The sequence below is a fragment of the Phycodurus eques genome, chromosome 2 (assembly GCF_024500275.1).
Source record: "Phycodurus eques isolate BA_2022a chromosome 2, UOR_Pequ_1.1, whole genome shotgun sequence".
Taxonomy (NCBI): Eukaryota; Metazoa; Chordata; class Actinopteri; order Syngnathiformes; family Syngnathidae; genus Phycodurus; species Phycodurus eques.
This window is the reverse complement of record NC_084526.1, coordinates 2,941,084-2,965,918: the sequence shown is the minus strand read 5'-3', so window position 1 is coordinate 2,965,918 and position 24,835 is coordinate 2,941,084. Positions and strand designations below refer to the sequence as shown.

Sequence of the window (24,835 nt, the reverse complement as noted above, 5' to 3'; positions counted from 1 at the left end):
GATATCGGAGCATTTAAATCAATATTGAATTGAATCAAACTGAAAGAATCCAAACTGAATCGAATCGTGAGCTTCTTAACGATGCCCGCCCCTCACTGACGGTATGTTTCTGTAAATAAATGATTATCTTGCCATCAAAAGCCCTTTCACAGCCTTGTTTTTGTTGTTTTATAGTTCATGGTGTCACCAATAAAACGATTTGCGTCAAAGTCACTGTTACACTCGCAACAAACCTTTGGAAGTGCGTCTAAACATCATTAATTAGGTCCAAGTATGCAGCCGTTTTTTTTTAGATCAAAGACCCGTCGGCGAAAGGCTGTTTGCTCGTTACCTTGATTTGCTGATTGGCTGAGAAATCTCACATAGGAGTTTTGCCTTATAATGAGAGGTGTTTGACCGAACCTCATATGGCTCCTTGTCTTATAAAGGATTTTTGTTGCCGGGAAAAAAAAAAAAAAAAAAAAAAAAAAAGACCAAAAAAATGACACTAATGTTCTTGTAGTACTTTCGCAATTGCTGTGATTTTACCCCAAATTTTGCCTCTTTTTCATGTGCTTTCCATTCCCCAACTCCTAAATTGATGGCGCACCACGGACTGTTTGTTCTGGTGGTTATAATGACGGAAAGCGGCAATGTTGTAATGAAGGTGTGCAGGTGGGAAAGTGCACCCGAGTGCAGGCGGCTGCCAGAACGCTCTCTCATTTTAATTGACAATCGGCAGCTTTGCGCAGTCGGAATACTGACGAGGCCGCCTTAGAAGACCGAGACGGCGGAGAGGAAGAAGCGTGGCGGACGGGTCAAAGTTGAAATGAAAATAGACGCAGATTTCTCGAGTGCGCACGCCAACCAAGGGCCATGCCGCCGACAACCTACGAGCTTAATAGACTTTCTCTTACGCACCAGCAATCTGCCAATCTTATTACTGATTCATAGAGTGAATATTTGACTCGGCAGTCCAAAGGCAGCCGCCTCGGCCACGTTTGTACGTGGCATCATCTGCATAAGATACGTGTGCGCTAATGTCGGTGATCCCAGTTGTGTTCCCTCCGGGCTTTCTGCTCATTTGCCTGAACATATGCTCTACGGCCGCTTCATTAAGTACGCCAGAAAAAAAAAAAAAAAAAAAAGTGTTTAAATGTTCATTTTGATCATGTGACATATAGCAGTACTCCAACCCCAAAACTTGTATCGAGCATCACACTCATGTTTTTATGGATTTCTTTTTACAAATATGCCTTTACATTTTGCGCATAAATGTGTGTTTCGACCCAAATAAAGTTGGGCAAAACAATTCAGAATTCTACCTGAAATTTCCAGGAAAAATATTAAAATTAGATGCGATTTTTTTCACGAAAGGTACAGCTCGAAATTCGCAAATAAAAATTTGATACAAATTCTTTTTTTTTTTTAAATACTAAGAATGTTACTTCAAAATAATCTATTTACGATTTTATGCTGATGACTGTTACTCTTTCCAATTTATTTTCCTTGACTTCCTACGGTAAGAATAGTTTGGCGGACATGTGAAATTATAACCGGTTAAAAATCTTTCTTTAATAAATATATGTTTTCCATGCATGACAAGGTTTTTAGCTGTTTCAATGAAAACAGCATGAAAAGCGTTGCGAGTTGTAAGATGTCATTTATGGAATGGTCTTTGGTCTTTTTTGTGATTGGTTATTTTTTTATTTTTATTTTTTTTAAATTTACCACTTAAAAGACAACATAAATCAACTCAGTATATCACGTAAAGAGCGCTTTGCCTTTTGAATCCGAGAATACATGAATGAAAAGACGAAGGAGGAAAAAAAAAAATACATCCCCCTGAAGGGAGATTTATAAACGTTTTCAACAACCGGGCTCGTGTTTAATCCTGTTCCTCACGGGACTCCTCGCTTCTTCGGAGCCGAGCTTCGAATCATGAAAAAATAAATAACCCACAGACTATTTTACTATTTCTGATTTGATCAGCAAACAATGGGTTGTTATAATTGAAGAAAGGATGTCTTTTTTTGGTTTGTTTTTTTTGTTTTTAGTTGTCGGCGTCATTAGCTTCTCGACGAACCTTGTACAAAAAAAAACAAAAAACAAAAAAAAAAAGCTGCCTTGAAATCAGATGCGTGCCATCTGGAGTACTTCGTTGTAGTACCACTTTGCACCACTGGAGGAACCACTAATCCATTCGAAGTTTGGTGCCAAAGTTGACACACCCCCTCTCTTCTGCACGTAAAAAAAAAAGCTATTAAACCAAATGTTTGCTCATGTAAGACATGAAAATGTAACTGAAAAACAACATAAAAGTTTCATAATATACAAAAAAAAAAAAATACAAAATAAGACACACCCCCTTCCTCCTGTTTAATCATGCAAATTTCATCAAAACATGTCGAAATTGGTCTCAAATACACATTTATCATTTTTATTCGCTCATAATTAGGGTTAAAAAAAACAAAAAAACATTTTTTGATTTATTTCCCAAAAATGTTTTGTCATGTAAAACCTGCACATGAAACATTAAACTGACGACATCAAAGTTTCACGACATGAAAAAAAAAAATGGTCGTATGCCCCCGTCGACATACAAAAGGCGACGCCTCACTACGCGCCAGGAAGAAAGATGGAGGGGGGGGGGGGGGGGGGGGGAATAGTCCTTTCTCCGTTTAATTGTGTTGCAGCTGTTGCTGGAAGTGTGTGTGTCTGTTTGTATTACATCATGTGTGTGCGGTAATGTGAAGCGATGTGTGCGACGCTTCTTCTTTCCCCTCACACCTCTCTGTGGCTGTGAATTGGAGTGAGCGCTCCCCACCGCCTTCCCTTCTCCTTGTCTGTTTGTGTTGTGTGTGTGTGTGTGTGTGTGTGTGTGTGGGTCGCCCTCACACACAAGCACGCACTCAAGTGCACACGCAAGAAACGCAAGCACTCACACACACGCACTGACGCGTAACCCGGAATCGGCTATTGTGACAAACACCTCAAGTCTCATCACTCCGCCTCGGTGGCCCTTGTCCATCGCTTGTTCAGTGTGTATGTACACGCACACACAAACACACACATGCAAAGATCATACACACACACACATGCAAAGATCAAAGGTGCTATGGTGCTATGAACAAACTCAAAACTGTCCATCTTGTGGCTGCAATCTTGCTCATCACCTTCCCTGGCCGAGTAAACACAGATAGACGGATGCATATTGCATACACACGCGCCCCCCCCCCCCCCCCCACACACACACACACGCACACACACACACAGACACACAATTTCAATTCCCTACTCTCCTCTGAAACAGCAAGAAAATGAACACCTGACAGCGATACCACCTGGCCCGGCCCGTGAAGATAAGGAGGATGTAATAAGCGCTGTTCACACTTCAAGCCCACACACGACACACACACACGGACACACACACGCACACACACACACACATACACGACACACACACGACATAAACAGAGCTGCCAGGGTATGAGATGAATACAAAGCGCGCGCACAGAGAGTCATTCAAAGCCGAGTGGGCTGCAGAAGCTCTTGTTCGCCCACATCAGACGCGTGACGTTATGGGGGGGGGACGGGGACGGGACACAGCCCAAAGCCCACTTCCGATCGGTCCGTCGTCGCTTAGCAACCACGAATGTCGCTAAAAGGAGCAAATTTTACAACGGCGCGGATGTGGAGCCCCACTTTTTCTTTTTTTTTTTTTTTGTGGCGTTAAGAGGGGTCAAGCGTGCCAAGTGAAACACTCCAGACGCCCAGCTCGGGGTCACGCTACTCCCGCTACTGCTACTATCACAAATACCACTGCTAGGCAACTAATTGAGATTTTTGGGCTAATTTCGGACAATTTTGATGTTCTTGAATCCAAATGTCACGTTGGTTTTGCTCCATCAGGGCAACTTTTTGAACTGTGGCCACATTTTCTTTATTTCTTTATTTTCGTAATTTCTGTTCACACGTTATATTGATATTTTTTGCTTTATATCAGGGGTTTTTTTTTTTTTTTGGTCTTTTAAAAACCTTATCTCAGATGACAAATATTAACACAAATCAACTGATAATGTCACAGAAGTAGTATAAGAAGATCAGATTTTTAAAAATGTTTTTGTTGTAAAAAAAAAAAAGAATCGAGCGATCTGAACAAAAAAAAAAAATGGAATCAGTTGAAAAAACATAGACGACTTACAAAAACATGTATTTTGCAACCCAGTGTAATAATGATAATAATGTACAGTGACGAATTGTTTTCCTGATTTTGCTGGGTTCTAGAGGTTTTGCCGGTCCGTGTGGCGCCCAGCCCAAAGTCAGCTAAGGTGGACAACCCCTGACTCCAACCCAAATGAGGACGAGTGCGCTAGAAAACGGATGCGCTGTGTTTGTACGTGACGTTCCAATGATGACACCCGGATGCGTTTTTTTTTTTTTTGGGTGGTTGCCTAGGTTTGATCCGTCTCCGCTCCAACCCTCCGCCTCACCTCCAGGGCGTGGAGTACATCCTCAACGTGACGGCGACGGACGACAACGCCTCGGGCGGCCCTCGTTCCCTGTCGTCCACGGCGCAGGTGGTGGTCGGCGTGGACGACGTCAACAACAACAAGCCCGTCTTCGAGAAGGTGAGACAACCGGAAACCCGTCGTCCTCGAAATGTCTCCCGCCATTTGTCTAATATTGTCTAAATTTGCACACCCCAAAAAATTTTAACTATTGATTTGTTATAAAGGCATCTGAAGTTGTGTAGTCGTGCACAATTTGACACAAAATTTACAGCGAGGTGTGCCTTTAAAGTCAGACAAGTTTTGGAAATTCAATCCACATTATCAGGAAAAATAAGTCAAGTTGAGCGAAACGCGGAATTTGGTGTTTCTCAGAAACGGCAAGAAAAATCATTTTTGACAGTGCGGAAAGGCCAGATGAGGTCAGGGAGCACAGAAGCTTTCAATCGTCGCCGGCGTACCACTCGGTCATCTTGCGCGTTCGTTCGTGAAGCGACGAGGCGAGCGCTTGAACTCCAGCCGAGTTCCACGCTCAAGAGGCAAAACTAACCAGCCGTGTCACGGAGGTCGGGAACCGAACCGGGGAATTTACCAAGAAAATCAGTAATGCGGTCAGCCGTATCATGGCTGGACCCAAGGAGACGACGAGATGATGTAGAGTGCAAAGGAGAGAAATGCTGCGAGGCAAGCGCTGTTGTTTGTTTATTACATTTTTACAGTTTTTTTAAAATGGTCGGATTGAAAAGAAACTTGCTTCAGTAAGCTCAGTTTCTTTTTTTTTTTCTTTTTTGTTTTGGTGGGACAAAGTCACAACATGATGAGAATATACAATCATGCTTCCTTTCTTCTTCCGGTGAGGGATGCTGCGTTCAGAATGCCCGATGACTCGTCGCAGAATTCTGCACTTCCACCTCAACGGAGCCGTTAAGTAGCGCCGTAAAAATTGCTTCGGAATTTTCCCATAAATCAAGCCTACACGCGCAACACAGTCGCTGGTGCAGATACGTGACAATTAGCGGTGAAAATAGAATCAAGTACTTTTCTCAGCGAGCTTCATTAATTCACACAATTTGGCCTGGAAAAGCAGGAACAGCTTGTGGGGGCGCAGCAAAAAAAAAAAAAAAAACGCAAACATCTTGGCGGAGAGAAAATGGTACCTTATGTATAATAGATTCATTTTGAAAGTCTCCCTCGCAGCAGCGCGCTGCAAATGCAGTTACGCTGTGGCCCGCTGCTGTGAGGAGTCAGTGGGGGGAAATATAAAGGGAAAAAAAATAAAAAATAAAATAGGAACTGAAGCTGAGTGCAGCGATGTCAGGTGAGAGGAGAGCTTGAAGGAAACGGAGTTCTTGAATTTGTTCATTTTTAAATTTTTTAAAAAAAAATTATTTATATTTTTTTGCCGGTACAATTTGTATCACACGTCGAATGGTTGATCCCGATTCATCGAGGTATGACTCGTCAGAAAACTTCACTGCCATGCTCCGCTCACACACGCGATGACAAAAAAAAAAAAAAAAAAAGAAAATATTTCACAATTTGTTCTGTAGAAAACGTGATTCGAATTTCACGTTGTGCTTTGTGAAGAACCTTTCGGAATGGACCTTCCTTTCAAACAAACGTGGTGGACTTCCTGTGTCTTTTCAGGCAAGGCTTCTTGAGACTTTTTTTGTGGGTCCTTTCATAAAAGACATGTCTACCAAATTTCACGTTGCCAAGTGAAGCGGGCTTTTGGGGCTAAGTTTTCAAAAAAGGAGGGAGGTCACAATTCATAGATGACGATCTGTCGTATCTGTGATCCGAATATTTTTTTTTTATGATTTATTCCCCCCCCTCCCCCCGAATCGGATTGAAACGTCTGTCAATCAAAAATGCCCGTCAGATGTGCTAACCGGTCTTGTCCAGTACACGCCGTTCAAATTTGGTACGAATCGTATAAAAAGAGTTGAATCACCCACAAATTGACCCAAAATGCTTCCCGTGTCTTTTCATACGTTGCTTCTTGAAACAGTTTTTTTTCGTTTGTCTACTCTCGGCGCTTCTTATCAGTCCGACCAGGAGCGGCCTCAGGGCACTTCTGCCCCGCCACCCACTGCCAACCTCGCTGCGGCACATAAGTCAGTGCCACTTTTGACTGTCAAAGACTTGAAGACTGCTTTTGCAATGAATAAAACATAGCCTCGTATGCACTCTGACATAGTTTGCCCTTTTCCTGTCGCCCCCGCGCCAACCCCCCCTACCCCTCACCCAGTGCCAACAGTACCGGGAAAAGACGACGGTTCTGGAGAATCAGCCGGCCGGGACGTTCGTGCTGAAGGTTCACGCCGTGGATGCCGACGAGGGTTCCAATGGCAAGGTCACATATGGCTTCATGCACAAAGACTCCACAGTGCCCGCCTTCAGGGTGGATCCTGACACAGGTGCGCACACACATGTGTGCACATGTTCTTTTATGTAATTTAATATTTCAAATGTTCCCTGCACTCATTCGTTCATTCATTCATCTTCCGTATCCTCACCAGGGTTCCCTGTACTTTTGTTTTGTATTTTAGTGTAGTATGTGATTTTTGGAAAAAGAAAAACATAAATTTCATATTATTGCATTACAGATGAAAGCTAGCGGGGTGCAGAAATGATCAGAATGTTCCCACCGCTGCCTCAATTGGACTCAGGAAAAACCTGTGTGATGAAAAACGTTTTTACGGATAGGGACATCAATCACTGTGTTCATCACAGCAGCAGGATGGCAATCTAAACTGATTTTTTTTGTTCCACCGCATCAACCGATTTTTTACGGTGTCAAAAGGTTCCCGCGCTGCCGCGATTGCGGCAAACGGCGACAAAGCCAAATGTGTTGTCGTCTGTCGCCTTTAGGGACGATTGTCACGGCCAGGAAGTTTGATCGCGAACGCCAGCGGGAGTACGCGGTGACGGTGACGGCCACCGACCAGGCCAACGACCCGCTGATTGGCATCTGCCAGCTCAACATCCTCATCGTGGACCAGAACGATAACAGCCCCAAGTTTGAGAACATCCGCTATGAGTGTGAGTTGGAGATTGAATCGGAATGAAAAATAAATAAATAATAAATAATCATACGATTTTGAAATTTACATCGTAACATTTTTTTTAAATTAACTTATTATTTTTTTAATTAACTTATTATTAATAATTTAACTGAATCCAGTCGTTTATGTACCGTGCTCATGATTATGTACGTGTACGAAGCATGGTGTTGATGCTTTATGATCCTTTCTGGTTGATGTTCTTTGCTGCCCTCTTATGACCTCTAGACACAATTAAAAACTCCTTTTTGGGCAGAGTGGGCCAATTCATTATTCGCTGATTTTTTTTTCTATCCCCTTGCTTCAGATCATGCCAATCATTCTTTTCAGTTACAAATTTTAAGACGAAAACTGGATATCAGAATGAAAAAAAAAAGGGAAAAAAAAGAAATAGAAACTCACGATTTCGGAGATACATATGTTCATTGGTCTGCATCAACTATCGAAAAAAAATCGTCGGGTGAAATAAAATACTTAATTCGGAGATAACTGATTTTTTTACCAGACTGCTGAAATTTGGTTTGTTATGTATGTTTTTTTTTTTTTTTTTTTTTTTTTGTAGATTTCCTCCGGGAAGACACGATGATCGGGACCAGTTTCCTGCGAGTGGCGGCCCACGACGACGACTTTGGGACCAATGCCGCCGTCACGTACTCCGTGTCCAGCGAGCAACCGGAGTACCTCAGGGTCAACCCGCTGACCGGCTGGGTGTTCGTCAACCAGCCCATCTCGCAGGTATGCGCGCTGAACACGAGTTGGACACATTAGGTACACCTGCGCACATTTGTTTTTTTCAAATTGAAAATAAATTGATAGTTTTTTTTAAATATATATATATATTTAATCATATCCAAAAGAAAAATTAGTTTTTCATGTTTTCGATAAAAAGAAACAAAAACGAAAAAAATTGAACATTTGGAGATATATGCAGACTATATTTTGCAGACTATATTTTTTCGTCACAAACTTGTAAGAGGAACATCTATATTTTGCAGTCAGATAATTTCCTTTCGCAGATACAGTACATAAAGATGGTTTTCTTCCAGTATATTAAATTGCTGTATCATGATAGAATCGTAATTATTATTGTGTCATGATCATATCGTGTTGTGAGCGGTCTGAAAACGTATTTTCTCTTGCTGTAAAAGCATTGCGTCCAATAGTGCATTTGTTCCCCGTGGGAAGTTGTCGTCCCCCCCCCCAACCCCGTTGGACGTTTATCACTGTAGCCATCTCGCCGACGTGCAATTTCTTGGATTGCCGCCGCTCGTTCCGAGAGATTGCGCTCGGCGTTGATCGTCCGCGGCCGGGCCGTTGCCCTGAGGAGATGTCTGCGTTTCATTTCCACGAAGAAAAGACTCCGGCGATGACACAATCAGACGTTTTCCCCGCCGCCTTTTCTTCCGCCAGACGTCTGCGCAATCAGGGAGAAAGCGTCGCTCGCTCCTCCGGGCACGGAAATGTGACGAGCGGCATCTGGCATTCGCGCTTAGCATGCCTCTCGTGTGATTTGATGGAGATGAAGACATCGCAGGGTTTCTCTGGAGCGCTTTTGCCCTGGCAGCGTTAGCTTGATTAGTTAGTGTGCAAAATGTAAGAGTAGATAACTATGCTGTGGACATACTGTAATTAAAAACAAAATTAAAAATTAAAAAAAACACTAACACAACAAGATATCTGAATTGGAATGCGACCTGGAGATGCGAGCCAATCGTTGGGCAGCATCTATTAGCGGAACTCATTTCTTTTATTTCCCAATAAATTAGTTCAGAGATTAAAAACACAACATTTGGAGATGCATTGACATTGGAGATAAAAAGTAACAAAATAATAATAATTGAATTCTATAGCATTAACTTGCGAAGAAAAGACAAAAACAGCAAAAAATACATATTTGACAATAAGTAGATTTTATGATTAAAAAATGTGAAAACGGACACATTTGGGGATACGGATACGTGCTTTAATTGGACAGAATCAAAACAACACTTTTGTTGGATCAGAATAAAATATTACATTTGGAGATGAGATGATTAGCAAAGGTATTTAGACCAGAGCAATTTGTGAATAAAAAAAACAACAATTTTGTTTTAAAAATAATATGGACAAGCCTGCTTACCATCGAATTCAATTAGCAAAATAAATAAATAAAATTGGATTTTCTCCCCCCAATTTTTTTTTTAAAGTCAAAATGAGCTACATTTGTTTTCGTTGGACAGCATCAACTAATGAACAACTTTTTTTTCTATTTTTTTTGTGACGACTATAAAATACGACTGTTGGAGGACTTTAGCTACACTGATAAATAATGGTTTTAAAAAAAAAAAATGTCACAAGAAAATAAAATACTACATTTGGAAATGCATGCTTTCTGTGATTTGTGTGTGCATGTTTTTTGTTTTTTGTTTTTTATGTTATTGGTTTTAAATCAGCCTCTTAGCCAGTCCTCGCTTAGTACTGACTCACTCCCATTCCCTACCATTTGAAAGCACACATACAATATTCAGTCTTTTCGATTATTTCCTTTTTTTTATTGATATAAAAAACATTTGGGGTGACTTCAGAGGACCTACATCACCCGGGAGATCGTGGCCACGGACGGCGGGAACCGGAGCAGCTCGGTGGAGCTGGCGGTCACCATCACCAATGTGAAAAACCAGCCGCCGCAGTGGGAGAAGGAAAGCTACGGCGTGGTCATACCGGAGAACACGGTGCGGGACACGCCCATCGTGGTAAGTCCACCTCTGGTCATATTCAAAACCACATTTTTTTTTTTTTGAAATCTGAAGTGTAAAGAGACCTTTTTGGATATAGTGTATGTTTTATTTGTGCACAAAATGAACCGCCCATCAGTTGCACACAAAATCATTATGTTCAAAGAACGGTACCCACACAACGTGAAATTTCACACTCAGAAAGCACCACAAAATAATTCAATTCAATAAAATATTACCGTAAATTCATGTGAATTTTGCCAAGGTTTCTTAGGTAAGGTTTAAAAAAAAAAAAAAAAAAAAAAAAAAAATCTGTATTAATAGTACATGCATTGATGTTGACAAAAAAAAAAAAAGGAAATCTCATGAAATGAGAAATGAGCAATTTATGATTTATTTTCAATAAACATGCATTGCCCTCAATGGGAACATTGCCCCTACCAACGTGACCGCTACGAAGGCACACCATTTAGCCGGGCTGCTACACCGCGCTGGCGTATCGAGTTTGCTCTGAAGCATGGCTGTTAGCATTGAAAGCCGCTATCGGTTGCGCCGTCTGACGCCACAGCGATGCCCCTCAACTCGTGTATTGCTGGAAATATTACTTTATATTATATTTTTTAAATATTGTTTTATATATATATATATATATATATATATATATATATATATATATGTTGTATTATTATTATTTTTAAAAACAACATTTCAGCTCAATGCGCAGCGCCGCAACGGCAATACGCCCACCTCCACGCAATGTTGCGTTTTAAACGGCGTGCTTTTATGCACACACGCACACACACACACACACTGTGTGTGTCTTGTCCACCGTTGAACCTCTTCGACTGCCTCGCCGAACCCCTGGGGTTCGATACAACCCAGGTTAAGAACTACTGGGTTAAAGCTTTATTTTTAGCTCGCTGCAGATGTTTGCTAATCGCCATCTTTCATTATTCATCCGCACTCCCGTTTATGCATTCCCGACTAATCACGAGCGTTTTCCCAGCGTCTCTCCAAAGCAATTAAATCCATTAAAGCCGCTGATTGATATTTGCGCGGTGAGGATGGAAACAAAGCGGGCGCCGAGGGTCCTTCGCGTTGAGCCGATGGGCTCGCCCGAAACGATAGTCCGCCGTCGGCCTGCCGGTGATGAGAAAAAGGGATACTGCACTTTTTTGCACAGAGGTCTTTTTCTTTCTTTGTGACAGTGAAAAATTCATAATTTTGTTGAAATGAGTTTGATCATGCAGATTTAGTGACTTGAAAAACATTTTTTTTTCCAAAAATGTAGTGGGCGCTGCCATATTCGTCCAACACGTGACCAGATCACCCGGATCGAGACGTCACGCGTGGGCGGCAAAGCACATTAGGCGATATTTCATCTTAGTTCGATTTCAATTTTTGCAGCGATCAAGTTGAGGCCACGCGATCGGCCCAAATGGCAGCCCTGACAGCAATGTTGCTAATGCGTCGGCCATGAAAATGGGCGCTTTCGCCGTCTTTAATCGGGAATGTTTGCCAGCCGGCGTCTCATTACGGCCCGGGGGCTTGACCGGAGTCAGCGAGGTCACCGCCGTCCTGTCCAAGATGGCGTTTTTGAGCTTAATTGGAAGCGTACGACGCTGTCTTTTGCATAGCGTTCGCCTTAATTAGCGAAGCAAGGATGAGGGGGGAGCGGTGGCGACGCCTCGTGCTGTTAGAGCCCGTCGGGTTTCGGCAGGTCGGAGCCTCGCCGGAGATTTACGGCCTTAATATTTGACTTTAAATTATCGCGTGCCGTAAAACACAGGGGGCTGATCGCTTTCCGCTAAGTAGAAGAGCTGAATGTGCCAGCGGGCCTCTGGGGGCGGAAATAGATTAAAAGATTTCATCTGGACCAGGGGGTACAATTTAAAACTAAAGTGACAGAGATTGCTTATTCTCGGCTGGGGTTCTGCGTGTATTGTAACCCTGAGACCACAGACCACAGGGCACTGCTACGCGAGAGGTAAAATTCTTCAATTGCTTTTGAATCATGCTCATATTCAAAACTCATCGTGAGGCGGGTAAGGTTAGGAGGTTAGAGCTCGGAGTTTCGGTTTGGGTTAGGGGGATTTAAAGTGATCCTACAATATGAAAATGATCTCTCCCTCTCAACAGACCATCAAAGCCACCTCCCCACTGGGGGACCCCAGGGTGACGTACAATCTGGAGGACGGCATGGTCCCAGAGACCAACATGCCCGTCCGCTTCTATTTGACGCCCAACCGGGAAGACGGCTCGGCCTCCATCCTTGTGGCGGAGCCTCTGGACTACGAGACCACCCGCAACTTCATGCTGAGGGTCCGAGCCCAGAACGTGGCAGCCGTCCCGTTGGCTGCCTTTACCGCGGTCTACGTCAACATCACAGGTCAGGCTTTGCTAACCCTAACGCCCCAACCCCTTACCCCTACCCATTTTACGATAATCTTATCATCTCATCTCAAATGATCCCCTCAACCCCAACCCGAATCCGATCCTGTAATCACATCCCCTCACTCTGAATCCCTAACCCAAGTCTGTGAACCCTAATTCTATTCCTAATTTCCTGACTCTCATGCCCAAACCTTCATTTTATTTTCTAATCCCAGTTTGTCACATTATTCCCTCATCCTAATGCTTGCTCCTTATCCTGACCTTGATTCTTGTTCTTATTTTTTTTTGACTTGAGGCAAGGATAGAAGTTCAAGTTTATTCTTGCTGCTCCCTTCCCAGTGGTCCCTGTGGAATCGTCTCTTCCATCGACGCAGCTTCAAGCCGCAGTGTCACGGCTTTTCTCCACCATTGAATCGCGCTGATTCAGTCACAAATGATTTTCTTTCGATGTACTGATTTTAGCAGTGAAAAATATTCGGATTCAATTTCTTTCAAGCAATTAAAACAATAAAGAGATGACAATATAACAGGGGAGTTGAATGTCATAGCAGCTTGCATTGCGGCATTGTCAGGCGCTCGAGGCTAATTTCGAGGCCCGGACTTCAAAATCAAAACGTCAGGCAGTCCTGCAACCGACCATATTGTAGTCAAGGGATGGATTGAAGCTGTCTTCCGGTAAGGTTGACGCGACATTCTGTACCACGCGTTATGAGCCGCTGGTCGCTAAGTTGCATGTTTATGCAGTCCATCTTTCTTCGGCGACGAACTGCTACAATTGATGTTTCCTACAGAGAGAGCAATGTACTTTCCGAACCAAAGTAAATGTCAGAGCAAAACCACTTTCTGTCGGGACCAATTCTTCAATGCGACCTTGCACCATAGCAAGTTCGATGCCGGTGGAAGTCATTTTAACAATCAACCGCGGCGGCGGCCATTGAGCCATAATAATGTGCAGTAGGCCTCCGTGTGTTGGAGTGGGCAGAATTGATTTTAGAAACGAGGTTAGCCAAGCAAACCTTTCAGGGACCGTCTCCGCGGTTCAGTTATCGATAAAAACGTAAGAATCTGTGATTTGTTTTTTTTTATGAGCCGCAAAATGCAAATGTTGACTTTGAAATTGTGATGCAAATCCACTTATTTCAAGCCTTGGAATGTTTTGGTTCAGTAGTGGAAAGATAGGACGCTTTGCTCACATCGGCTCAGTCTGTGTGCTCCACCGACACTTGAAGCTGTTTTATCTTTTTCTGCTTCGTCCTATGTTGCCTCGTATTTGTCCGGAGTTCAGATGCTTTTTTCATCTTCCCGCAGCCCTTAGAAGTCAGAACGACAGCCTGGCAAAGCTCTCCCTTTGGTCCGACCGCAGAGCTTGACAGTTAAGCAAGAGAATAAAAGAAGTGTCAGGACATGGTGTACTAAGGCAAGAGAAGACGCTGCGAGACTTCCTGCCATGTTCTGACCGTTAAAGTATATTTAGGTTTTGCTCTGTAATTACCAATGTATTTTCAAATGCCAGAAATAAAGGGGTTGTCGTGAATAAAAGGTCAACCTGCGCATTTTGAAATGCTCTGGATAAATTATGGCGATTCATCTCAGGGCTGTATAAAGCTGCGTGCACCAACTTGCAAGTACATTTCCGTACATATAGTTTACTGGATACATTTGAACATATCGTCGCTGTCGGGCGGAATCTCCACGCCTCTCCAAAGTGACTGCTTTTAAATCGCGTTCGATCGCTAATTTTATATGCTAAAAAAAAAAATCGCCATAGAGTGAGGGAACAGGCGGAGTTCGGGAGTTAACGGATTTGTTCTAAGGCTAACCTTCTCCTCTTCCCCTTTTCCCTAACCCTAATCCTTGCCCCTAACCCTAGCCCTAATCGAAACATGCGTCGAGACATTTATACATTTTTCTTTTTTAATTCACCCCATTTTCCAGATGTGAATGACAACGTCCCCTTTTTTACCTCCTCCATCTATGAGGCCTCAGTCACAGAGGGTGCCCAATCAGGAACTTTGGTGTTTCAGGTGTCCGCCAATGACATGGACTTGGACCTCAATGGGAAGGTGAACCCATGCATTCAAACGCATCGACTCCGGCAACAAATACTCGTACTAAAAAAATGCTGTCTTTGTTTTTGACGGCATCATCTAGATCGCCTACTCGCTGCTTGAGGATCGTAGCGGGGACCACCAGTATTTCCGCATCGACCCCGAACTGGGTTTCATCTACACTCAGACCGTTTTTGATCGCGAGACCAAAAGTTCGTACCTGTTGGAGGTCCAATCGGTGGACGGCTGGGAGTCTGCGAGGCCCGGCAAACACGGACAGCCCAACTCCGGTAAGAACCGGTCGACTAATTGCGGGATAGAATGCTTTGTCATGGCCTCATGCATTAGTAGCGAAACGAGTCAGAGATCAAAGCGTATTTAAGCACACTAATTGGTTTTGAAAATGCTTCAAAAACCTTTAAAGTGTGCAGTCTGCCAGAACACTTTGAAGGCTTTTTTTTGGGTGGGGGGGGGGGGGGGGGTGGAAACCTCCCTAATGGGCTTTGCTTAAAGAATTAAAAAACACTATTGAGTCATCTTTTGGCTCGTTGAGAATAAAGAGGACTACTCGACAAATCGCGATTTGGCTCAAACATTTGCAGGTGTTCCGAGCGGAAAACAACAACAACATAATATGTTGTTCTTTCTTTTGTGATAATGAACAGAAGCCGTAGTTTGGATGCTTCAATGCCAGGTGACGTGAATGTCCTCCGTCCGCTGTTTGTTGTTACTATCGTACGTTGTTAAAGGAAGTTGTTCAAATGAGCTTTTTGTCAGGCTTCCGGTTGGCTTAAATGTCCCGAGGGTTCGGTCATTATAGCACCACCTGTTGCTTGAGTGCTCTGCTGTTAAGAAAGGTGCTGTTTTGGCGCGAAGACTGGGTTTCGGAGCCTGAAAACAGTCTGTTACTGACTCCCACCTGTTGCTGTTCAGCAACGAGACGGCGGCGAACGAGGCCGCCGAGCGACAAAGAGGAGTGGGATCTTTTGGATGTTTTTTGTCGGATGGTTGCACAGCTGCGGTTTGTTTGGTCCGACGGAGGAGAGCAGATGCTCGGCCAGACGGAGGCTTGGAGAGAGGTGTTGCGGATAAGGCGAGGACGGAGGACAATATGCTTTCGGTCAACACGTTGCAAGACGAGCTTCGGATCTTCTTGAAGTCCGTCTCAATGTCGAACGTGTCGTAGAATAAATAACAGCTCGCTATGAACACACGTTCACAGAAAAAAAAAAAAAAAAAAAGCTGATTTACATTCGCATCCCAGCAGGAAGTTCTAGTTTGTCGAGCGTAACCTTACGCATCTGGTGAGTCGGCCAGATGGAGAACAGATGACAGATATTTGCTCGTTATTACATTTAAACTGTTTAAAAATTTTTTTTGATTTGGAGTGGTGGGGGGGGGGTATTTAATAACTCGACTAAAGCGACTTAAAAAAAATATATATATATATATTTTTTTACTTTATACCATACACTCAGCGCCAACATATGCAGTTTAAGGATAACAAGCCATCCCTGAAAATCAGAATAAAATGCCTTTTAGTAGTTAAAAAAATATGAATAATTTTTTTTGGGGGGAGGGGGTGGGCATCAATTACTTAAGTGCGCGACGAAATATCTACTGAATGATCAATTCGAAAATCATTCGATCGTGACAGCCGCGAGGCAAGGAAATGGGAGCCACAATCAGTTTTTTTACTTGCTTGCCCTTAGTTTCCCCAAGAATAAAATGTTTCTCCTGACCGTTGCCAATGAGTTTGTGAAAACCGTTGTCCTCCATTGTTGCTGTCTGTTAGCGTTTCCTCTTGGAAAAAGGGCGTTAGACTCCACAGTCTCCAGTTTGCTGCGGTAATTTGTTTTCTTGATGCCCTTAATGTCCTCTTGAATAAAATGTGTCTCATTTTGGCTAACACGTTGAAAAAAAAAACTGGTTTTCACGCATGTGTTTGTCCTCCATCGTTGTTGTTTGCTAGCGTTTCTTATTGGAAAGGGGGCTTTAAACTCCGCAGTCTCCACTTTGCTGCAGCAGTGTGTTTTCTTGCTCCTCTTAGTCTCCTCCTAAATGAAATGTCTCCTTACCATGGCCACCATATTTGATGCACAATGTGTAACCCTCCCTTTTTCCTGTTGTTGTTTGGTAGTGTTTCTTATCGGAAATATGGCTTTACCACAGTCTCCTATTTGCTGTAACAGTCTGTTCTCTTGCTCCCCTTAGTCCCCTTTCAAATTAAATGTTTTTCCTCACCTTGGCCCATAGGTTGTTTTGACCCTCTCTTGACCCTCCGTTGTTGTTGCTTGTTCGCATTTCTTGTTTGAAAAACCAAATTTCAACACCCATCTTCTTTTTGCTGCAATGGTCCAATTTGTTGCTGCCCCAAGTCTCCTTTTGAATGAAATGTGTCTCTTTAGTGTGTCCACCACCTCAGGAAGGAAATACCTTGTTTTGTCACTCATTCTCCTCCAATGTTGCCTTTTGCCAGCGTTTCTTGTTCTAATTGAAAGGAGCTTTAGACTCCACAGTGTCTTCTTTCCCACAGATACGTTTTGCTGCCTTTCGTCTCCCCTTGAATCAAATGTCTCCTTTGGGTGGCCAATGTAGACCTCCTTGTGACCCTCGTTCTTGTAATCTTTCTTCTTCCCACTGAGATGTTCAATAATGCTTGTTTATCTCAGTTTCGCGCTGTACCAACGACACTACAGAAAGTGTTTGATCCAAAATAACTCCATAAACAGGTGCTTTACACGTTGTGAATGTTTGGAGTGTGAGCGGCGTGAAGGGGTCCGCTCGGCGGGGGGGGGGGCACTCCATGCTACTTTTTTGCTCGTCCTTCCCCTTCCCGCCCTCCGACATCATCTTGTTGCATTTTTTATTTATTTATTTTTTTGCTGTTGAACTGCAAATTAGTTAGCCGGCTGTACAGCATTTCTCCGCGCCGCGCCTTAAATAATTGATCTCCATCTCGCCGAGTGCAAATGATGCCGACGGCTGCAGCGCTATCAAAGGAGGGCCCCCCAGGGGGTGCTTCGGGCTCCGCCCCAGCCCCGAGGTTTCATGTTTTTGGGTTCGAATTTATTTGTGTATTTGTCAGGGACAGAAAAAATTGTATCTACCAGATGATAGCTTGGTAGCTCATTTCCATTTGCAGTCCTTGTGCCAGGCAGCGGCGGGATCTGTTCTTTACTTGGGTATTTCCTTTTCTGACAACTTTTTACTTTCACCCCTTACATTTGAAAAAAAAACAAAAAAAACAATTCTGTACTTTCTAAACCTTACTTTGTCAAGACAGGCTTGTTTTTTGTTTTTTTTCAACCTCCACAGATGCTGTAAAAAAAAAAAAAAAAAAAAAAAAGATGTAACTAACATGAGATCTGTGATGTAGAAAAAAAAACAGGACAATGGGAGTATTGTTTCCAAGAATGACCTCACGCTTAAACACAAGCTTCTGCTTTTCAAAAAAATACCCATCTAGTCTGAAAAGCACATAAAGTACAGCTAAAGTGTGTTGTTGTTGTTTTTTTGTGTGCATTTTTTGTAGTCTGTTCAGCTAATTTAGCATTTCTTTCATTTGTCTGTCTCAAAATGTTAGCTTTGAGCTAAAAGAATCGCTATAAGCTATAAACTATGAGAACCCTTTTTTTTCCTGATAGCATGAAAGTCGTGTCAATCCTAGCGACCTAGCCTTTTGGTATGGGGGGGGAAAATATATATATATAATTTTTTTTTTCATATTTCGCAAAGTTATCAAAATCCGTATTGTGTATAATTGACAGTAAAAAAAAAAAAAAAAAAGAATTTGCACTTTGTTAACTAAGTACAGGAGTCGAATCAGTACGGTACCTTTACCAGTCTTCTGTTCCCTTCTTTTATGGGTTTACATTTTATGAAAATGCCGATTATCTGAAGGCAGTTTTACGAATGGGTTACTTAACAAGTTGCCTGAAAAGGAGTTTTCATGTCAGAATAGTCGCAGATTCTCATCTTGTCTCCGTGTTTTCCTCAACAGACAAGCGGTGGGAGACGGACGGGAATGCGGTGCAAGTTATTTTGGTGCGCGTCAGCGCGGGTGAAAACATTCGGGACTTTTTTTCTTTTTTTGTGTGTTCAGGCTGCAAAGCGACAGATGCGTGAGGTGACAGAATAGGCACAACTACGCGCTTATAATAGTATCTTTCTTTCTGTCTTTGTGACGCTTTTGCGTTGTTGTTATTGTTGTTTTGTGTTTGGAGCTCGCAGACGCGCCCTTCGTGAGCGTGTTCATCAGCGACGTCGCCATCGTGCCACGTAAGAGGTGGACGCTTCCAAGCTAAAATGTTGACGACCTGAGAAAAAAAAAATAAACATTTTGACGAAACTTGTTTTTTTTTTGCCTCAAGAAAAACAGGAAGTGTGTTTGTTTCAAATAAAGTCATATTTTTTAAATTACTTTTAACTTTTAGAACATTTAATGTAACAATGTTTTATTAGACAAATATATATATATTTTTTTCAAAAATAAAGTTTCATTTTTTTATGAAAAAAGTTGGTAATGTTCGAAGTCATTATTTTGGGAAAATAGAGTTTCATATTTATCAAGAAAAATGGGTGGTGTTTTTTAGAAAATGGTTCAATATCATGGGAATATAGTCATATTTTTAAATATTAAAAAAAAAAAATCCAATGTATTGCTATGAACCTTTTAGAGAATTTTGAAACTTTTACTTCGAGAAAAAAATGTTTTTCTATTAAATTGTTTTTTTTTTAGTTTTGAGGATAAAGTTGAAATCTTTGGGAAAGAAAGGAGTATTTTTTTTAAAGGTTGAATATTAAGGAAAGAAAGCCTTTTTTTCAGAAAATTTTATATTCCTTCGCAAATAGTAGTAATGTTATGGGAATAAAAAAAAAATTGAGAGAGAATTGTATTATTCTTAAAGCGAACGTTACATTTTTCAAGAAGAGTGTAGTAATCTGACAACAATGTTTAGTTTTAGGGGGAAAAAAAGAAAATAATAATAATTATTTCATGACTAAGGCTTGCAATCATGAGAAAAAGTCATACTTTTTCAATAACATTTTTGATATTATTATTTTTCTAGAATATGAACCAAAAAAATAATTTTTGATAATATTTTATTTACAACGATAAATACATAGTAAAAATTAAGTTGTATTTTTTCAAAGAAAATTGTAGTAATCTTACAAGAATAAAATTTTACTTTTTAAAGAAAAAAAAAGGCTTCTTTTCAAGACTAAAGTTGTATTTTATTTTATTTTATTCAAGAAAAAGGGTGTCATTATTGTTGATAATTAAGAACAAAGATTTAAAGAAAAATTTTTGAAGAAAGGGATATTTTTGAAATGGAAAAAAAAGTTTTCATCCTATGAGAATAAAGTTGTGTTTTCAGAGAAAAAAAAGTTCCTGACAAATGTTGTGTTTTCCCACAATATGGCATGAAATTATCATCACAATTTAAGACTATTTGTTTTGAAGAATACATTACTAATTGTCCAAGACTAAACGTTGTCTTCGTCGTTGTTGTTGTTGTGCGTTTGCTGTTGTCAGACACGGCGTACGTCCGCGTGTTCATCAGCGACGTCAACGACAACAAGCCGGCGTTCGCCCAGATCACGTACGACGTGGACGCAGACGAGGACGCCGACGTGGGCTTTGCTGTCCTCACCGTCAGTGCCAACGACGGCGACGAAGGTGAGGACGGCGCGCCCGGGACATTACACGTGCATTAAATATGAAGTCACTATGGTACATTAGTTACATTTCATTTGATGTAAATGAGATACATTAAGAGGTACATAAACGTGAAATGAACATTATATGTAGTACTTGAAAGTTGCATTAAATATGATGTATACGTAAATTACAGGTACTGTACACTATATTTGAAGTGAATGTGGTACATTTTAGATCCATTTAGAAATACATAAAAATCAAATGTAAACATGGTACATTACAGGTATGTAAAATATACAGGTATATTAAATATGAAGTGAATCTGGTACATTAGAGTTCAATAAATACATATTTATATACGGGTTAATAATTGATGTAAGTATACATTACAGGTACATGCACCATTCAATACGGTGCATTTTCGGTACATTAAATTTAATGCAAATATAGTACCTCATAGATTATTATTATTATTATTATTATTATAAATATGGTACTTTCAATTTATATAAATATGAACTAAGACGAGGTGCGTTATGCATGGTGACAGTAGCGGTACATAAACATTCCAGTTAGTGTAAACAGTGTATATTGTAGTACGTTAGATACGTCGTATTTCCTTCAGAAGATCGGTACTTCGAGCCTGAGCCGAGCATGAAATCGTCCGGGGCCAAACAGCTCGATATCGCGCGCGATATTAGAAACCCAACAAGCCGCTGACCTTTTCAATCCACCTGCCTATAATAAAGCGCTAATTACGTGTCCTCGTTAAGTCCCCGAGATTTAAACTCGGCGGGCCGACTCGGCGATATTATCAGCTGTGAGGGTCGAACTGCGCCACTCCTCATCCGACATCCTCGGAATTATGAAAAGATGGACTGTATAATATTGTCCCTTTTTACAACTCTGGCCGCCCACGTGTGCTCGCAGCGCTTTTCTCCGGCCCGGCGGAGTTGTCCAAATGTTAATTTGCGCCATTAGCATCGTGTCGCTGTACGCTGACAACCTCGTAAATCCACTTTAGCACCAGTTCGACTTTTTGGACATTTTCGTCACTGTTAAAAGTGGGTGGCCAAACCAAGCTGACCACTAGAATGGGCTAACTCCATTTTTATCTTTTTTGCAGGAGGGTGATTAAAAGTTTTACAGTTGCAATAAAATATGGCAGATTTATATCTCGGTGATTTGTATTGCAATGAATCTTCCGAATATTTGTCTTGACGGAAATTTTGGTCTCCCTCAGATTTAGGTATTTTGCCAAATATAATGATTTTGGACTCTCATTATCTTCAATTTCATGGGTTGGATCCCAGTCTGTAGCCTCTAGGTTGGCGGAAAGAAAAGGTGTTGGAAACAAAACAGTTTGGAGCAATAGTGGTCTAAGTCCAAACAGATCAAATCTATCAATATTTCATGACAAAAAACAAATCAAATGTATTTATACTAACATGCTGATGCACTGGCACCAAATCTAAATCGAGTTACTTTCCAAGTCTTCTGTCAATCTCCGAACGTCGCTTTCTGCGATGTTGGCCCAGTGTTACACAGATGAATAAGGAAAAGTGCACCAAAGGACTGCCCCCTATAGGTCACAATTTGAACTCAACCTTGATATAGACCGGTATTCATCTGAACCTTTTGCAGAGATCATTTTCCACTCGAGACGACGTGAGTCCGGGGATGCACATGTCATAGAAACAATGAGTCCCGGCCCTGCCAAAACGAGTCTCTGCCATTTATCATCACGGAGTAGAGATACAGTAAATCCGCCGCTATATGACGGTTGTTGCGTCGCGGTCCCGCTATATTGCAAATTTGTATTTGTACATTTGTGCAATATTTTGGTGTTATTCGTTGCTCTCAGCCTGCGACAATAGCAAATTATTTTAGGACGATGTATTTTGCCAACAACTATCACGATAAACTATTGTATCTGTGATGTTTTTTTTTTTTTGATGACACTGATATATGATATATTATTATAGAGCATTTATTATTCAATTACATTCTATTTAAGCACAATTAACTTTCAATTCTTAAGAACGTGAAGCATTTGGCATTGTAACGTATAAAATATCTTAGATAAATGAAAAACATTAATAAAGCAGACTCTGGCTCTGTTTGCAATAATTGCACTGACATGAATATTCAACATTTGGCACAGAGTTATAGAGTCTGAAGAGGCCCAAAAATAAATTTCTTAAAGCTTGCCAAATTTGAACGAGTTAAAAAAACAAAAAAAAAACACCATGGATGTACTCGAAAGTATTTGGGCTTTGTCACTGTAATTAAATCAGATTATACATTTTAATATCACTGTTTCTCTTTGGCTTTGTGTGTTTGTGTGTGTGCGCAATGTGGGACGACACGCGCGCACACAACTCCGAGCGCCGACGTCGTAGCGACGTCGTCGCGGGTCGAGCGAGCTTTTTAGCTCCAGCACTTAGCTCGCAGGCTAGCGAATCTAATAAACAGTTAACGTTCCCCTTCGTCCTAGCTGTGCGCATCTACGGAGCGGCTTGCTTTTTCCCATTAAAAAGTGCAATATTAAATGAGAATAAGTTATCATTTTATTCAGGAAAACATGCATTGTGTTTTGAGATTAAAGTTGTCATTTTTCAAGTACCTCGTCAGTATTAAATTAGGCTGGTGGTCAAGTGGAGCTCTTAAACGGGGGACTCAAACAGCGCCCTGCTTGCTCCTCCTTCCGGAAAATGAGTCACCTTGATGGTAATTGTCGTGATTATCATCATTACTGTAATGAAGACTACCCTAAGTGTATCGTTGGGCACCTGCCACCAGCAAATGCCTTTTGCAACGCAAAAAAGCCAAAGTTAATCATGACGGGGGAAAAAAAATAAATAAATAAATAATAATCCAAAAATCCAAAATGTCAAGATCGGTTGCCTATGTGGTTTTTAGCGTATTTAGTATGCAAATGTGACAACTTGCAGCGCGAGCGAGGCTGCTGTGCAGAAATCGAACATCTGTATTGCACTAAAAACGCTAGCCACCGCCTGGGACGTCATTATCAGTAAAATCAATAACATTTCACAGAGTCAGGCAGAAACCCGTAAGCTTCTTACTACTACTCCTCCCGTGACTCTTTTTCTTTTCTTTTTTTTTGTTTGTTTGTTGGTTGGTTGGCAGAAAGCTGGAATGAATTCTCTCCGTAAACAAGTGGAGTCTCGTTAAATGCCACATCCAGTCAATACTTGCACTCAAAAAGGTCTCGTTATAGCCTCCGTGCTAGCCAGAGTCAGTCCAAAACACCTGCGGACAAACTCGATCTACTATACAGCATTCTGTAAGTACAGTACAGCTTGCATGAATACATTACATTAGGTAAGCCGGGTAGGCTTCATGTCACAGTTTGTTTGAAACCAAGGGGGGGTTAAAGGTTAGGGGGTAAAGGATATTATATTAATTATGGGTCGGGTTATCAGTTGGGTGGAAGAAGTGTTGGAGTAAGACATTGATGTTGACGGTATGATATCCCCGAGCAAAGATATTGCGGTTTTACTGTATCGGGGGATTGCAATGACAGCTCAAAAATGTACTGTAGTGTCGGAGGAATTCCCAGCATGCCCAGCAGCTTTGTAGTTGTGAAGTGTTGTAGAAATGCTGTGTTCTTGTTAGGTAGTCAGCGAGTAGTAGTGTTTTGAAATGTTTGGGTAGATACGCACACATGCTTACATGATGAGAAAAAAGTGAATTTAAATTTAATCTCATACACATTTAAAAGTTTCAGTCAATTACAGACTGTGACCGTTCACATCACTGTGAGAAAGTCAGCAAAGTGAAGGACGACACGAGAAGTTTAAATTTATGAACGTGTCATTTACTTACTATTGGGCATAGGTTTTGTGTACACAGTATATCAAACGCTCCCTCTTTATTATCTATCTCACATGGCTGCCATAAATTGCATGTGTTTGTGTGTGTTTGTCGTAAAGTGTCTCGTCGGGGGAAATGAAAAAAGTCTTTTGAAACGAGTCCACCTGGGAGACGAGGAGAAAAAAAAAAAAAAAAAAAAACATCATTTATTTGATTTTGTTTGTTTGGACCACAGCGTCCCTGCGCGGCCGCCGTCCTTGAGGTCCTCGCACTTATTTACGACTATTCAAGCCGTGCAGACAATTAGAGAAAGGAGGAGGGGGCGGAGGGAACACGTCAACAGGAGTCAAGAGTGGTTTGCGATTGTGCGTTTCCCCCGACGTCTCGTTTAGAAAGCCAACAGACAGCCGCTACGAAATGGGGGGTCGTGCCCTCCCCCACCCCCGAGAACAGCGGGATGCAGCACTTAAAGCTGCTGACATTGCATGCTAATTGCGGCTAATTGCATGCAGTTGATGAGTGTAAACACTTTCTAGCAAATCCAAATTCAAAAGTGTCGGCACTGTTTCCAGTGTCGGCACGGTAGGCGACTGGTTAGCACATCTGCCTCGCAGTTCTGGGA

General features: G+C 41.7%; 1 protein-coding gene across 1 annotated transcript in view; it reads left to right on the top strand.

The window, feature by feature from the left end:
- The window catches only part of si:ch211-186j3.6 (neural-cadherin), a 185,276-nt gene that overhangs the window by 78,374 nt on the left and 82,067 nt on the right, over positions 1–24,835 (top strand). Inside the window, 9 exon segments of the mRNA XM_061704891.1 lie at positions 4,438–4,610; positions 6,742–6,910; positions 7,365–7,535; positions 8,118–8,290; positions 10,120–10,287; positions 12,409–12,658; positions 14,599–14,726; positions 14,815–15,001; positions 20,251–20,394. Of these exon segments, the coding sequence (XP_061560875.1) occupies positions 4,438–4,610; positions 6,742–6,910; positions 7,365–7,535; positions 8,118–8,290; positions 10,120–10,287; positions 12,409–12,658; positions 14,599–14,726; positions 14,815–15,001; positions 20,251–20,394 (1,563 nt within the window).